This window comes from Octopus bimaculoides, chromosome 14, assembly GCF_046866305.1.
Source record: "Octopus bimaculoides isolate indiv1 chromosome 14, ASM4686630v1, whole genome shotgun sequence".
Classification (NCBI taxonomy): Eukaryota; Metazoa; Mollusca; class Cephalopoda; order Octopoda; family Octopodidae; genus Octopus; species Octopus bimaculoides.
The window spans coordinates 20,865,475-20,882,196 of record NC_142941.1 but is presented as its reverse complement, the minus strand read 5'-3'; the positions used below and the strand labels follow the sequence as shown (position 1 = coordinate 20,882,196).

The window sequence follows — 16,722 nt, the reverse complement described above, 5'->3', positions numbered from 1 at the left end:
TTCTTATCCATGGTAACCTATTTTCAATTATTAACAGACAATCTGATTGAAAAGATCTGGATCTTCATTTGTTAACCCTTTAACATTAAGATTACTCTGCTGTCAAATATAATGCTTATTTATTCACACAGTTTTGAATTAATCATGCATCATCTCAATATTGAGATCATCTATTTTTAGAATAATGTTGTAGGTTATAAAAAGCCAGATCTGGCTGATTTAAATGTTGAAGGGTAAGTCAGTTTAGTATTGCCAGTTATTTGTTAGTGTGGGTGTTAGGTCGTTACTAATATAATATCAATTCACCTCTTTTACTTGTTTCAGTCATTTGACTGCGGCCATGCTGGAGCACCGCCTTGAGCAAATTGACCCTAGTACTTATTCTATCAGTCTCTTTTGCCGATCCGCTAAGTTACGGGGACGTAAACACACCAACATCGGTTGTCAAGCGATGTTGGGGAGACATATACACACAAGTTTCTTTCAGTTTCCGTCTACCAAATCCATTCAAGGCTTTGGTCGGCCCAAGGCTATAGTAGAAGACACTTGCCCAAGGTGCCACGCAGTGGGACTGAACCCAGAACCATGTGGTTGGTAAGTAAGCTACTTCCCACACAACCACTCCTGTCTGTATTTTGAAAAAAATTTTAATCTTGAAACCCGAAACATTAAGGGAAGCAACCCCTTGGCACAGTTCTGAAGACTATCTGAAATTCAGGTTGAAAACAAATCTAATGCCTCTTTCTTTGTATTGTGAAAAGTAATTTTGTAATGAATCCTGGATTCTAATTCAGTTAAGCTCACCTACTTTGGGCAAATACAGCTTTGAGAATTTTGAAAATTTGTTGTCAATAGAGAAATCAGAAAAAATATTTTTGATATTGACTGGCTTATCTATAAAAACTCCATTAAGAATTTGCAAAAAGACTTTAAAGCTTGACTCAAGGATTTCGAAATATGGAAATTATTGAATGGATTTCTCCAATTGAAACATGCATATTTAAGTTTTACTTGTTTCAGTCTGTGGCCATGCTGGAGCACTGCCATTAGGAATTTGTAGTTGAATGAATTGACCCCAGTCCATTTTTCTGAGCTTGGTACTTAGTGGTTCAACAAAGGAGCTTGATAAACTATGTTACAGGAGTATAAACACACCAACACTGGTTGTCAATTGTTGGTAGGGACACATACTTGATGGGCTTTGGTTGGTCTGAACTGTCTTGGAGAATTTATTGAGATGGTTTTTGATTAAGCAGAGTTTATATTCATATTTAAAGGAACTGGACATTAACAAACAAAAAAAAATTTAGAATATATCAGTTTTGGTGCAGTTGAACTAGTTTTTACATATATATGGTGGAATATGAGTGCCATGTGCATTATTTATTAAGTACAAAAACACTTTGAACACAATATTGTTATTTGTTGCTCAAACTCACAAACCTAGTATTTGTGGTCTTTTTGGTGTCCACCAAATCAATCCTTTCCATTAAAAAAAATGATTCAAATATTAAAGGTGTTTGAAGATATTTTACTCACGTAAATTCTATCAAATACTGGTAAATTAGTTATGTAATTGATATTCAATTAATTTGGGGATGAATTGACATCAAATTTTGTTATTAGCAGTATATGGGAAGTCCTGGTTTAGTCACAGAAAGGAGGGTGGCACTTGTGACCTTATTGCAAGTACTGCAAAAGACTGTTGGCAGGGAAAAGAGAAAAATATAATGGTCATATGTGAGCGTTGTGAAGGTCATTCAGAAGTCAGGCGTTGGTGTTACAAGGCGAGACCCTTCTTAATGATTATGTTTCCATATTTTGCCAATTCACTACAAGGAAGATCAAAAAAGTATTTCATTTAAGAGGAGGGAATAAAATAGTTGCAAAAGCAAAGATTTTTCAAGCTAAGCAATTTGAAATGTCACACACACACACTTATATATTGGTATAAGCACATGAAGTGAGAATCAAAATAAAGGTCTGCACATTTATTTTTAAAACGTTCCTGTATACTAGAACAGGAAGACATTCACTGTGGGATTTCGTGTTGCAAATATATTTTTCTCTGACTTTTTGTGTAAAAACATTGAGCTAAGCTTCAAATGAATATTGTTTGCTATTTTCCATGTTCAGCAACAGAATTTCCAGTCCAACTCAAATGACTAAGAAGGTGAAATCATATTGAAACATGTCTGCTAGATAACATATCATTTGGAGCTCAGCTTGATGTTTTTACACACAGTGTAACAAATAATTTTGTTTCTGATACACAATTCTGTAATGGATGCATTTTATGTTCTAGTGTACAGGAATTTACCTATACAATAATAAAAAAAGCTGCTTAGTTTGGAGTATGTAACTTTTAGTAAAAGAAAGTAATTATTAAAGTTTATATTGTCTCAAATTCTTTTAAATTCCAATTTTTTTTTATCAAAATGTGGTTCTCAAGATAATTTTATTATTGAGGTTTTCAACTTCATGATTCAATCACAATCATTGCAACACAGCATTTTTAGACTTCGACATAACTAGAGAAGATTAATAACTATAACTTTTATAACACTAAAGGGAAAGTTAGGAACAATATGAGGGTCAGCTGAAAAGTTCATAGGCTGACGAAGATACCCTTATAGAATGTGACCAAATGAGGTTTATTTTTCAACATAATTCCCTTTTCAGTCCACAACTCTTTCATTGGTGTTGCAGTGCTTGGATCTCATTGCTGACCAATGTCAAAAAAGTCATCAACAGCTGATAAAGGGGTGTCATCACTGTGATACTGATTGCCAGCCAAGTGCCCTTTCATGTTAGGGAACAGATGATAGTTAGATGGGGCCAAATCAGGAGAATAGGGAAGGTGATGAATCAGTTCAAAGCCAGAGTCATGCACAGTAGCCATTGAAATGGAGGACTTGTGTACTGAAGCATTGTCCTGATGAAACAAGACTCTTTTTGTCAGTTTTCCTGGACATCAGGTCTTGATAGCCTTTCATAACTGCCTCAGCAAGTTGGCATAGTTTTCTCCATTAATAGCGTGGCTCTTTTGAAGATAGTCATGAACACAATGCCCTTTGCATCCTAAAATACAGGCCATTACCTTCCCTGCAAATGAAACGATCTTAGCCTTCTTTAGAGCAGGTGAGGAGTTGTGTTTCCACTCCATAGATCAACTCTTTATCTTTGGTTTAAAGCGATGAAACCAACACTGATCCTGCATTAGGAAACCAGCTTGACCTGCTGGAAACAATGTCAAATTTTCCCATAATGTGATTAACCTGGTGTGATTTTGATCCGGTGTCAAGATATGGCACCCACTGAGCAAAAACCTTTGTCATTCCAAGTTTATTGTGCAAAATATTCTAAACTCTCTCACAGGATATGCTAGTAGCATTGGCTATTTGTTTTATAGTCAATTACCTGTCATCCATCACCATGTGGTGAACATGATCAATGTTTTCCTCAGCTGTGGCAGTTACAGGATGTTCAGACCTTGGGTCATTGTTAAGACTCCCTTTCCCTCCTAAATTCAGCTTCCCACTTTTGCACTATTGATAAAGCTGGAACATTATTCCCTAATGTCAGCATGAATGTCCTCGGGGACTAAACCGTTTTTCTGCAGGTATCTGATAATGCCATCATGCCAAATTTTGTCCATTTTCAAGAAAAGTTGCTACTAGTCACTTTTGAAGTCTTCTTTGAACAGGCAGGCCAATGACATTTTACCTGGAAATGCAGTTATTGATAAGAAGAGATAAAATTAACACATGCCATGCAAAATTTCACAGCTTTAGCATCACTCCTTCATAATCAACGTATGAACTTTTCAGCCGACCCTCATAATGCTAAAGCTTTACCACAAATTTTTGTGAAACTTCATGTTTGGTTTCCAGCTTTGTAATTTTTTTTGTTATTGAATTTTTTGTAAAAAAAATATAAATAAGATACATTTTACCCTGTGTGAACAATAGCATATGCTTTTTTGGCTTGTTCATAGAAAGCAAATCTTTCGACTTCAATCATATGAATCTGCAAATAGATGAAGTGAAGAAAACATATAAAGCTATATTTCTGTGTTGTACTTGTAAGAAATAATTTTGTTTATAGTTTCAACTCTTTTCTGATTAATACTACATTGCTTACAGATTTATTCTCTGCTTCTGATAAAATCTTCTTATATTCAGCCAAGTGAGGCAGTGGCAAATTTATATCTTCTTTAGTTTTCTTCATAACAAAAGCCTATATAAGTAGATAAAATGATATTAGTATTTTTATTTAGATGAGAAAATTCATTACAAAGATAATAAATGTGGGACATTTGTTTTTCACATTCCCCACAGAGTTTAAAAAAAAGAAGAGGTTGCAATGAGGCTAAGTTGACATGGGTTTGTTTTGTTTTGTCTTGTCTATTCCCATGTTCTTTGCTGTAGGTTGGATACTATGGGTGCATGCACCATATTTATCCATGTATTCCTACCTTTCACAATGATTATGCATTCAGCCAGGATCTTCCATTCACTTCTTTGATGCTATCCAACCAGCATCTTCTCAGTCTCTCTCTTCTTCATTTCCCATTGACTCTTCCTGCAAGATATGAGTGCTGAGGTTCTGGGCCCTGATGACATGCTCAAAATACTGAGTTTAATAACTACTGAGTAATACACACAATATTTGTTACCCAAAACTGTACCATTTTAAATACCCTTCCTTTACTTTCTGACTCTTGTTTATGAACATCTAATACTAGCAAAAAATTTGCATGTGGCTGACTCAATAATATTTTGTTGGCAGTACTTAGTTCAATTCCTCCAGAAGGAAATGCTAATAACACCGTACCTGGGAGGATATTTACCTCTTATTTGCTTAATATTACAGTAACCAGAGTTAAGTATCATTAACCACTGGCCCTTTGAATACTTGAAATTCAGAAAGAGATTAGCTCAGCAGTATAATCCAGAGATAATTGTATGTACTTGGCAAGACACAGAAAATATATGTGATTACAGACAAGTAAATTAGTTGAACTGTAGAAAACTAGTAATACAGGATTGGCCAAAAGTCACCTGACAGTAAATCGAAACTATTTAATTCCAAGATTTATTTGTGTTTAACAACTGAATGAATTTAATAAAAGCATCTGAATATGAAACATTGTGAAAATTGTTCAAACTGAAGTCCTTCTTGAATAACACCTTTTTCCATTTGAGTCAATACAGAATTACAGATAGTATTTATGGAATTTTGATTTACTGTCAGGTGACTTTTGGCCAACTCCATATAAGCATCTGTCAACAGGTTAAGAAAGAAAATAAAGTCTGGTTGCTTGGAGCAACATCACATAAGCTAAGGATCGAAAGGTATTTGATTTTGTATTGTTCGGTCAAGAGAATATCAAGTGTGTTTTTTCAGTATGAATTTGAAAACTTTTGTGGTATAGAAAAAATTATGTCAAATTGAGACCTCATCAAACAAGCCTATTGCATCATTGAAAACTGAACTGTAAATCCATGATGATAATGATCACAAGGTAGGATTTGTAAGTAATAAGGTACTACAGTTGAAAAACCTTACTGAGTCTTCATAGGTGTCCAATGGGAACAGCTGCATTATAGCTTTTAATAACTCTGGTATTTTGTGTCCTAAAAAAAGAAAAGAAAGAAATGAATGCACACACACACACACACATATATACATATGTATCTGTATACACATATATACCTATACATAATATATGTGTGAATATCTATATAAATGTATACTGTAATAATTAATGTATAAATCAAGCTACTTTTTGCCAGATTTTCAAATTTAAAATATCAGTAGCACACATTATACATAATAGCTATTACCCATTTTATGGGCTAGGCCCAAATATCTTGAAGTAAATTATATCTATTCTCTAAAGTAACTGATGTATCATGAAGTGTTTGAATCACAATAATAAAATTACATTTTTCTTTAGTAGTGATAACACATTTTAATTGTTCACTGTACTTTGTAACTGTGTCCACATCAGAGATTAAAGCAGTTTGCTAACACATTGAAACAAATGAGAAATAAAATGTAAAACTGAAATTGAAATAGCAGAAAGATATATTTAGTTTCTGTGTACACACTACTAGTGGAGGCGCAATGGCCCAGTGGTTAGGGCAGCGGAATCGCGGTCATAGGATTGCGGTTTCGATTCCCAGACCGGGCGTTGTGAGTGTTTATTGAGCGAAAACACCTAAAGCTCCACGATGCTCCAGCAGGGGATGGTGGCGAACCCTGCTGTACTCTTTCACCTCAACTTTCTCTCACTCTTACTTCCTGTTTCTGTTGTACCTGTATTTCAAAGGGTCAGCCTTGTCACACTGTGTCACGCTGAATATCCCCGAGAACTACGTTAAGGGTACACGTGTCTGTGGAGTGCTCAGCCACTTGCATGTTGATTTCACGAGCAGGCTGTTCTGTTGATCAGATCAACTGGAACCCTCGACGGAGTGCCAACAACACACTACTATAATTCCCAATTTGGCTGGAATGGTTTTCCTGGTTATGTTTTTATTGTACAGTGTTGTTTTGTATGTTTATTTATTTGCAACATTTTATTCTCTCTCTCTCTCTCTTTCTCCCCTCTATTTCTCTTTCTCTCATGTATGATGATGTTAAATTAGCTTTATCATTTCATTGCATTATTTGTAATTAACATGGTATAAGTTCTCCATTTTATCTAATTGAACAATTGAATTAGGGAAATCGTCAGGACTAATCTTTGTTTGGAAATGGTTCCTATTTCTTTTAAACTTGTTTATTCTAGAGGACGAATCTTCCTAAAATGGTGATAGCAAATGGTTGAGTGGTAATATGTTATGCTGTGAACATATGTGTATATTGTGTGATAAGACGCTTGCTTCTCAACCACATGGTTCCAGGTTCAGTCCCACTCTGTGACACCTTGGGCAAGTGTCTTCTACTATAGCCTCGGGCCAACCAAAGCCTTGTGAGTGGATTTGGTAGAGAGAAACTGAAAAACGACTATCATATATATATATATGCATATGTATCTATGTGTGTGTTTGTCCCTCCACCATTGCTTGACAACCAATGTTGGTGTGTTTATGTCCCCATAACTTAGTAGTTTGGCAAAAGAAACTGACAGAATAAGTACTAGGCTTACAAAGAATAAGTCCTGGGGTTGATTTGTTCAACTAAAACCCTTTAAGGTGGTGCTCCAGCATGGCCTCTGTGTAACGACTGGGCTGAAACAAGTAACAGTATATATATGTATGTATGCATGTATATATGAGTCTCTATGCCTGCAAATCTTTATGTCCTGTGCACTGTGCATGAAAATCTGCTGACCCACAAGTGGTAAGTTTCGTTATTATTTTTCTGTAAACAAATTGTCTGCTGGATTTGCACTCTCAAAAATGTGTGGAATAAGAGATCCCTTACTCAAAAAAAAAACAGGTAAGAGTTAATGACAGGAAGAGCATCTGGCTGTAAAACAATATCTGAACATTAAGTTCATCTAATCCATGCTAGTTTGGGAAAACTGACAGACAAATGAATGAATGAAAGCTAACAACTAACTTCTTGAGGAACACTGATAGCAGTGTAACACAATTTTTTTCCTTGTGTAGCAACTGTTATTTCCTATTTGCTTTCTTTTAGAAAGTATGAAAAATGGATAATACTTCCTTCACACTTTGTTTCTGTTACATTTATTCAAGCCCCAAAGAATCCCTCTCATCATATGGCTATGATGCTCCTCCACTACTTCTACTCATGATGCACATATTGTCAGCCACTAAGGGACATGCAACTGGCAAGCAAATCTGGTATTGAGCAGAATATTTGCTATAACAATATTTCTGATTCAGCAACTTAATACTGAATCTGTCTGAAATGTAATGAAAAATATGTCAGTACCAAAACGTTGATGTGCAGGTCACAAAAGCAAAGTTTGAAGGGAATAGTAGTCATTTCCTTTGAGTTCTAGATAGAAGCAAATAGGAAATAACACTTACTGACCAAAGACAAAAAAAAAAAAAAAAAAGCTGAACAGGCTTATTGATAAATTAGCTTAGTAATAGCTCTTAGTAATCTTTTGCTGTGTATTCGTCATAAGCAGGCAAATAACTCCATTTTAACTATTTCACTTTATATCATTTTTGTCTATATGTGTGTTTCTCAGTGTCAATTAGATTCACTTTTAATATGCTTTAATGTTGCTCTCTAACTTATTGTGTTTGTGTGGAAGTGTTACCTTTATATGCTTTTAGGGAGAAGACATGTCAACCAGTTTATACACTGTAATATTTCTCGGTTTTTGAGGATTTGTAGGTTTTCTTTTTTTTATTTATTTGCAACATTTTAATGTTTCTCTCTCCCTCCCTCTTGCTGTGCATTTGTATATTTCTGAATGTGTGAGTCTGCTTTTAATGCTACTGCTAAAATAAGTTTAGTGACCAAAAAGCTGTAACCAAATGTCCAGTTCATAACCAAAGGCATCATTTGAACAATCTTAGTTTCATTGTGTGTGTGTGTGTGTGTGTGTGTGTGTGTGTGTAGATATCCAGTTATTTGGTTATAATAAATGATTAAGAAATTTTTAACTTACCATCTGCCCTAATTTCAATTGGTCCCCGACGACAAATAGATGATGTAGGAAAGTGTGCATCTGCCAAAACTGAAATCAAACACAGCAAACAAAAGATCAATTTCTAGGAAGTCTCAAATCAAGAGTTAATGATTTGCTGCCATAAGTACTTATAAGTGAATGACTGAATGCATACAAAACAATATCACATACTTTCTGTTCTTCCCCACAAATTTGAAATGGTGATATGGAAGTTTGTGGCCCTGTATCAATCAGTTAGCAACATTTTTGACAAATGTTAGGTAAATTTGTCATAGCTATTTGTGGTCCAAAGTGTTTCTTGTAATGGAAAGAGGAAAATCCAGAAACAAGATTCACCTGCAGAAAACCACATGGCTGAATACACTGCTGAGCCTTTAATCCAAATCTGCAGTAGTACCAATAGTATAATTGCTTTGAGCTTGAAAAACTAGGGCTTTGAGAATATTCATGAGAAACTGTCTGCAATTAGAGGATCAGTTAAGCTCATCATCTAATATACATGGTAAGTGTCTATACTAATATGGCCTGATGCTCCATCTTAGAATTAAAGACATCCAATAAGGTCATAGAAGAAATGCCCAGTGAAGAAGAGACCAGACTGTCAGCACTAATACTAATGAATGAAGTTCATCAATATTATAGGCCATCTCAGCTAAGAGTTCAGCATTGTCACTTTCTTTAGTAGATACTTTAAATGGCATAAGTAGAAGACAAGATAAGAATAACTGTTTCAAAATGTTATCTTTGTGTTCATGCCAAGCAACTGCTTTATGCAACTAAGCAGTTGAGATGGCTTTCTGTCGCCTAACTCACAACAGTTGAATAATAGGCAAAAGAAAGTCACTCTTGTAGTGAAATTGATGTGCATTTAATAATTTTGTATATCAATTATTCGCAAGTGAAAGAGCCTGTAGGTAGTGTGATAGTATCTCCATGAATAGGGACAGAGACAAACTAAGAAATGATATTGGGCAATCTCAGATACACTTGTTTGCTGAGAAAAATGCAACCGTTTGAGCCAACAACACAGTGGACTATCTAGTGCATGGTGGTATAGCAGAAGTTATCTATGCTTGATAGGACAGAAGCTGTGTCAGAAGAGGAAGCCATGTAGAAAAGAGAACCAACAATGCATAAAGGTGTTATGTTTAATATGTTGAATAATTGATAAGAGAACGAATTGTCTTCAACAATATATATTAATAACAGTAAACATTTTTAATATACATAATGTACAATTAGTTGTATGTGTATTGAGAATGTAAATCAAGAAATAATAAAATCATTAAAAGTCGAGAACTGAAATATCTCATAAATGTAGTACATAGTCTTTAGTTATAACAGGAATAATCACCTATGTGGGTGGGGGATCCAGCTTTGTGGGAAAACACATTTGGTGGGAAATGTATCCTGGCATCACATGACAGCACGGTGTAATCAGAATTTTCTGTTATGTTCCCCAGCTACCATATAAATAAGCTCATGTCGACAGGGCACTGTTTTCAATTTATCCTACAGGCAAGGTCACTCTGCATAAACTATTCATGCAAAAAGGACATCACTTTTTAAAAAGTCAAATCCTCTTATATATTGTCAAAAAAGATAACAGCATATCATTTCTAGCATGACTGGCAATAAAATTTATAACACATTTACAATTACCCATATGATATCTACAGATATTTGTATTGATACAATGAACACTTAAAGTACAATTAACTTTCTACATTCATTGCAATTCCTCCTTCATCAACATGGTGCCCCCTTGGAGCCCCAATTACTGACTTAGCTTTCGAGTCAATCTTTAGATCCAAAATAGCTAACCTTGAACAACTTTAAAAAAACCTGGAAGTGATTGAGCAACACCAAGGTTTTTTTAATCTTAGGAATTACTTGTTAATTCCTAAGCTATTGTATTTTCTGAGAGTTAGTCTCTCTTACAGATTCCTGTCGTCCCTCCAATACTTTGATGACTTAATCTTCAGGAAACTTGAATGCTTGATCAATGCCAAACTCTCTCCAAATTTCCACAACCAAATCTTTCCCAAATAGTTTGGGGATCTAGGTCTGTGCAAGTGCTCATTTTTATCCCATCTGTTTTCTTTTCACCATCCATGCTTGCTCTCCTTTGGTAGGCAACATCCTCTCCTCTCCAACATGGACTAATTCCAGCAGGGAGATGGATGAAGCTCTATCACAGTGGAAAGAGCTGGGTTTGTCAGTTCCAGTTACAGTGGAGGATAGACAGAAACAGAGAATATGGGACAATCTGTGTTCAGGTGCCATTTTCAACTCTCTCCTTGATCAACCTGATCAATTTTCAAGGTGTCGCCTGCTTTCAGCTAATGCAAAATTCTCAGAGAATGGGATTGATGCCCTACCTATGGCCAACATTGGAGATTTATTCATTCTAGATGAACTTTGCATCTCCAACGCACTCAGAATGGGCGCTGATGTCTGTAGGAGACTGAGATGTCACTGTGGTAGGCCCCTCGACCCCACAGATCTTCATGGTCTGTCTTGCCGCCTAAATGCTAGTTGTTTCGCTCATCACTCCAAGCTAAACCTAATCATTATGCAGGCCCTGGCTTGTCAGTTCTGGAGTCGTCAGGGTTATCCAGAAGTGATGGAAAGAAACCAGATGGTCTTACCCTCTGTCCTTGGGTTAGAGGTAGGTGCCCCATTTGGGACACCACAGTCTGTGATTCCTTTGCTCCCTCCCACATCCTGGATGCTACAGTTAATGCGAGGGTCACTGCTTCCGTAGCCGAATGGAAGAAAACCCTGAAGTATCGAGACCTGACAGTGAACTATCTTTTCCAGCCTGTGGTGAGATGTTCAGATGGACTGGGTCACTAACTGCGAAATTCTTGTCAACGTTGGTAGTTTGCCTCACTGAGGTGTCAGGGGAAACCACGAGGGCGCTTGACTCTCCCAACGCCTTAGCCTCGCCATCGCCCATGGTAATGCTGTAAGTTTGCTGGCAAATTACGTTCTCCGCTGGCGTCAGCAGTTTCACTATTTGGATCATAAAACGAAACATCAAACATGCTGACGTCCCTTGAGTATGAATGTTTAGAGGAGAGTGGCTTCGCCTATTCCTTCACTATTTTTTGTCATTGTGCCTAAATTAGAAATCATATTTACTCCTATGTGTATTTATATCGCTGATCTTAGTTAATAAATAAGGTTAAATACTTCTTACACTAAGAATAAAACACCTAATGACGATCTCGAAATAGAGTTTAGATGTAAATATTAGTAGTGGCTGCGTGGCAAGAAGTGTGCTTCTCAACTACATGGTTTCAGGTTCAGTCCCACTACGTGGCATCTCGGGCAAGTGTCTTCTTCAATAGCCTCGGGTTGACCAAACCCTTGTCGGTGTATTTGGTAGACGGAAACTGAAAGAAGTCCATCGTGTGTGTGTGTGTGTCCCACCACCGCTTGACAACTAGTGTGGGTGTGTTTACGCCTCGTAACTTAGCGGTTCGACAAAGTAGAGTGAAAGAGTAAGTCCCGGATTTAGAAAAAAACAAAAAAAACAAACGGGTCGGATTCATTCAATTAAAATTCCCCCATTCGGTGCCCTAACGTAGCCGCAGTCGAATGACTACAACAAGTAAAAGATGGAAGTATTTTATCTAGAGGTCAATAGTCCGAAAATTATAATCTTGTTTTGTTTAAAAGATTAATTTTCTTTGCAGCCAGGAAAACATTACATGAAATATATGGTGAAAACCAGTGATCCTTATCTTCTGATATGAGACTAAGAAAGAGTACTTGTAAATTATTAATTACGTCGACTTCTTAAATTTATACAAGAATGGAGAGATAAACGCAAATTCGATCGAATGAGAATTGTTATTTTTTAAAGAAAAAGATAGAAATTCAGCTTTTCAACGAAAAGTTTGATTGTTCAAAGACTTAATTATTATGGTTTTTCTTTTAAAGGCCAGATAAAAACATTAAATCAAAACATTCAATATAAATGATTTGTGCAAATATAACAAACACATTGCATATATACACATACGGAAATGTCACAGCGACCCAGACCATATAAAATAAAATCAATACAGAAGAAAAACCTGGTGGGGCAATTGAGGCGTGTTCGAAGGCGTACGCATACGTAAGCACCCAGGTGCATAATTTTAAAAGTTTTGCCAACAAAACCTAAATAGTATGGACATCTCATTTTATCTCGAATGAATGATGAAAAAGTAAATTGGTGGAATATTTGGATTTGTAATTAAGAATAAATAGAATAAGTCAAAACAAATAAAATTTCTGATAACACAAATTGCATATCGTAATAATAAAATCAACATATACATTTAAAAAAAAAAGTAAAATGAAAAAGTTGGGATGTTTTAAGTTTTGTTAGCAGAACGCAGCCATTGCTTTACAAATGCTTCTAAATACCTATTTCATCTCCATGTCCCATAGCAGCTAATGCATGAAGCAAAGCAGGACTGATAATTGAGGGAATTCCTTTCAACGGCATTTTCTTGGACGCGAAATACTCAAGTAGTTGAGTTGTTGTCAGAGCTTTCCACTACAGTTGTTTCCCTTGAAGTGGGTGTGTTTCTGCAGCAAAGCCGAGACTTGTATTCTGCTTAATACAGAAACACACACACACACACACCAATTCATTTATCCACAAATCGCATTGTCAATTTGTTAGTGACCGGCTTAGTGCCAGCCTCACACCATCCAATGGTATCAAAAGGCACTATACGAACTATACGAACAAGGGAAGATACACACAGCAGATGCACTCACTTAGATGCAGGGATAGAGAGAATTCCTCCTCCCTGTTCCAGTTCCTCTGGAGATTTTGCAACTTCCAGAATGAAACTCTCAAACATCGAATGAACTATTATCAACAGGGTCCCATCTTATTCAATTACACTAGCAAACATCTGTCGTGCTTGCACACATAAATACTAAAAGCACACACACACACAGACACACATTCAGACATAGGATAAAACACATGCACGTATATATATATATGTCCTTTCAGACAAACATGCACACATTCATATGCTCACATATAGATACATGAATGTACATATTCATATCCTCCAATCAACTATATGCACACACACCCATACAGGCACGGTAAATATGCTCGCACACACACGTGTGTACAGTAAGCACTAGTACATATATATTTGCATACACACTCATACAGCCAATAACATGCAAGTAGCTGATATATACAGCTGACACACACACTTAAATATTTGTGCATGTGGGTGCCCACATATGGCCGTGTTTCTGTTAGTCCCTCCAAAGGCCAGCCAGATATGAAGGCACTACCAGCTTCCTGTCCAACCATGACCTGCCTTGATCAGTAGCAGCCTTGTTTCCAGTAGCCTGAATGAGCTAGGTTTCTGTAAAGAAGCCTGCAAAACTTTAAGCCACATAGAGCCAGATCAAACTGTTTTAAATAATAATATAACTCCTACTAAATGTATTGAGTGCCTTTTTCTTTTGTTTGCCCTCACACACACGCACACATGCATATGTACAAAGTGTTTGAAGTGGTGGACAGATATTGTATATTAAGAAGAAGGAAGCAGTCAGTGTCTTTGATAATTCTTTATTAGTGCTTTTGTTTATTTAACTGAACTCTTCAAGATCATTGTTAGTGCTAATAAAGAATTATCCAAAATCCGGACTGCCTCCTTCTCCTTTATATATATATATATATATATATATATATATATATATATATATATATGTATATATATGTATATATATGTATATATATATATATATATATATATATATATATATATATATATATATATATATATATATAAATATATATATATATATAAATATATATATATATTGTTGTACTTGGGGATGGTCATATTGCCAGTTTAGCCAATAAAAACACACGCACTGTATATTTGGTGTTAATTTTTTTTTTTTTTTTTTTTTTCAGCTTTATATTACATTAATCTTAATCTTAATCTTATTTCGGCCAGAGTTCTTTCGTCACACTTCTGTGACCTCATCAGTGGTCCTTTGTTTCCTTCTTTCTTATGTGTGTCTCACCTTGCTAACTATCAGCCATGGCTGATAGTTAGCAAGGTGAGACACACATAAGAAAGAAGGAAACAAAGGACCACTGATGAGGTCACAGAAGTGTGACGAAAGAACTCTGGCCGAAATAAGATTAAGATTAAGATTAATGTAATATAAAGCTGAAAAAAAAAAAAAAAAAAAAAAAAAAAAAAATTAACACCAAATATACAGTGCGTGTGTTTTTATTGGCTAAACTGGCAATATGACCATCCCCAAGTACAACAACATCTGTTTCAACACACGATTTCACATAAAAAATCTTGCAAAACAAATATATATATATATATATATATATATATATATATTTATATATATATATATATACATATATATAATTCTTTCTACTATAGGCACAAGGCCCAAAATATGGAGGAGGGTGATAGTTGATTACATTGACCCCAGTACCCAACTGGTACTTATTTTATTGACCCCAAAAGGATGAAAGGCAAAGTTGACCTCAGCAGAATTTGAACTCAGAACATGAAGGCAGATGAAATGCCACTAAGCATATTGGTTGGCATGCTGACGATTCTGTCAGTTCGGTTTGATGCAGGGACAGAGGGAATTCCACTTCTTTGTCCCATTTCTTCTAGAGATTTTGCAAATGCTGTATGTATCTTTCCTTGAAGTCCTTGGCCATCAAGTCTATGTAGTGCCTTTTGATACCATTGGATGGTGTGAGGTTGGTGTTATGAGAAGTGAGTTCAGTGTTTCAGCGACACAGATGCATTAGAAAGGAGAATTCCTTGGACCGCATGGTTAAACAGGAATCTAACAGAGCCTTGGTGACTGGCTGGCCTTTGGAGGGATTAACAGAAACATGGCAATAAGATGTAGAATGAAGTGGTGAGGACTGATCTTATGATGTTGAAGCTCATGAAGGAGATGACAATGGACTGAGATGTTTGGCAATATGAGGTTCTCGAGAAGACCCACCCATGTCAGCAAAACAGAGTGCTAGAAGCATTGTGTCCCCCCCACATGTAACAATAAATTTTTCACACACCCTACCCCAACAAACTGAACTACATCTCTTCTAAACTGCATCTTTCTCTTCCTTACATTTCCTCTTCATAAACTATGATTGTCTTCCAGTCCCCTTTCCTGCCCTCACTGCCCTGCTGACTGTATTGCTGCTTTCCACCCCACCCCCATTTTTATACCCAGGTTTTCGCCAGTCACTGCAATCCCCACTCCCTACTTGCACCTTCTTGGCAATACCTGACTGCATATATTATGACCTTCGTACCGCTCTCTTCCTTACTCTACCATCACATCTATGCTCTGATCATGCTAGTGAACAGAGCATATTTACCATGCATGTATGGGTGTGTGTGCATATAATTAATTGAAAGCAATAAATATATTTACACTACCTTGTTGAAAAGCACAAAAACTTTATTGGCACAAAGCTATATATATATATATATATATATATATATATATATATATATATATATAATTTTCCAGAGGATGTAGCAACCGTTACCAATATAGCATAAGAACTTACCTTAGGGGATCATTAACTAGATTCCTTAAGGGTCGTTCTCACAGTTTATATTTATATTTCAAGGTTTTTAACTTTTAAATTTTCATATTCAAAAGAGACAGAAACTTCAAACTCGATATATCCAAGATCGATTTATTCACCACTCTATGTCAACATTTCTGTGCCAAACTTATCCAGTGACTGGTCCATTGGATTTCGACATTTGGCACTTTTTCAGGAATGGCTACCATCAGAACAAAACACGAAAAAACACATACATAACGATCATATTAAATTATTAAATTATTAAAATCCAATGGACCAGTCACTGGATAAGTTTGGCACAGAAATGTTGACATAGAGTGGTGAATAAATCGATCTTGGATATATCGAGTTTGAAGTTTCTGTCTCTTTTAAATATACAAATTTAAAAGTTAAAATCCTTGAAATATATATATATATATATATATATATATACACTAGTGTAGCTAGGGAGGGGGTGGTC

General features: G+C 35.9%; 1 protein-coding gene across 1 annotated transcript; it reads right to left on the bottom strand.

Moving 5' to 3' along the window:
* Nucleotides 1-1,515: 1,515 nt before the first annotated feature.
* LOC106876135 (fucose mutarotase) lies at nucleotides 1,516-13,185 on the bottom strand. The gene is made up of 6 exons (XM_014924555.2): nucleotides 13,049-13,185; nucleotides 8,606-8,674; nucleotides 5,572-5,639; nucleotides 4,144-4,239; nucleotides 3,956-4,029; nucleotides 1,516-1,832 (listed from the first exon to the last, which is right to left on the bottom strand). The coding sequence occupies exons 1-6, from the start codon at nucleotides 13,128-13,130 to the stop codon at nucleotides 1,781-1,783; spliced, it is 441 nt and encodes a 146-aa protein (XP_014780041.1). The 5' UTR covers nucleotides 13,131-13,185; the 3' UTR covers nucleotides 1,516-1,780.
* Nucleotides 13,186-16,722: the final 3,537 nt, after the last annotated feature.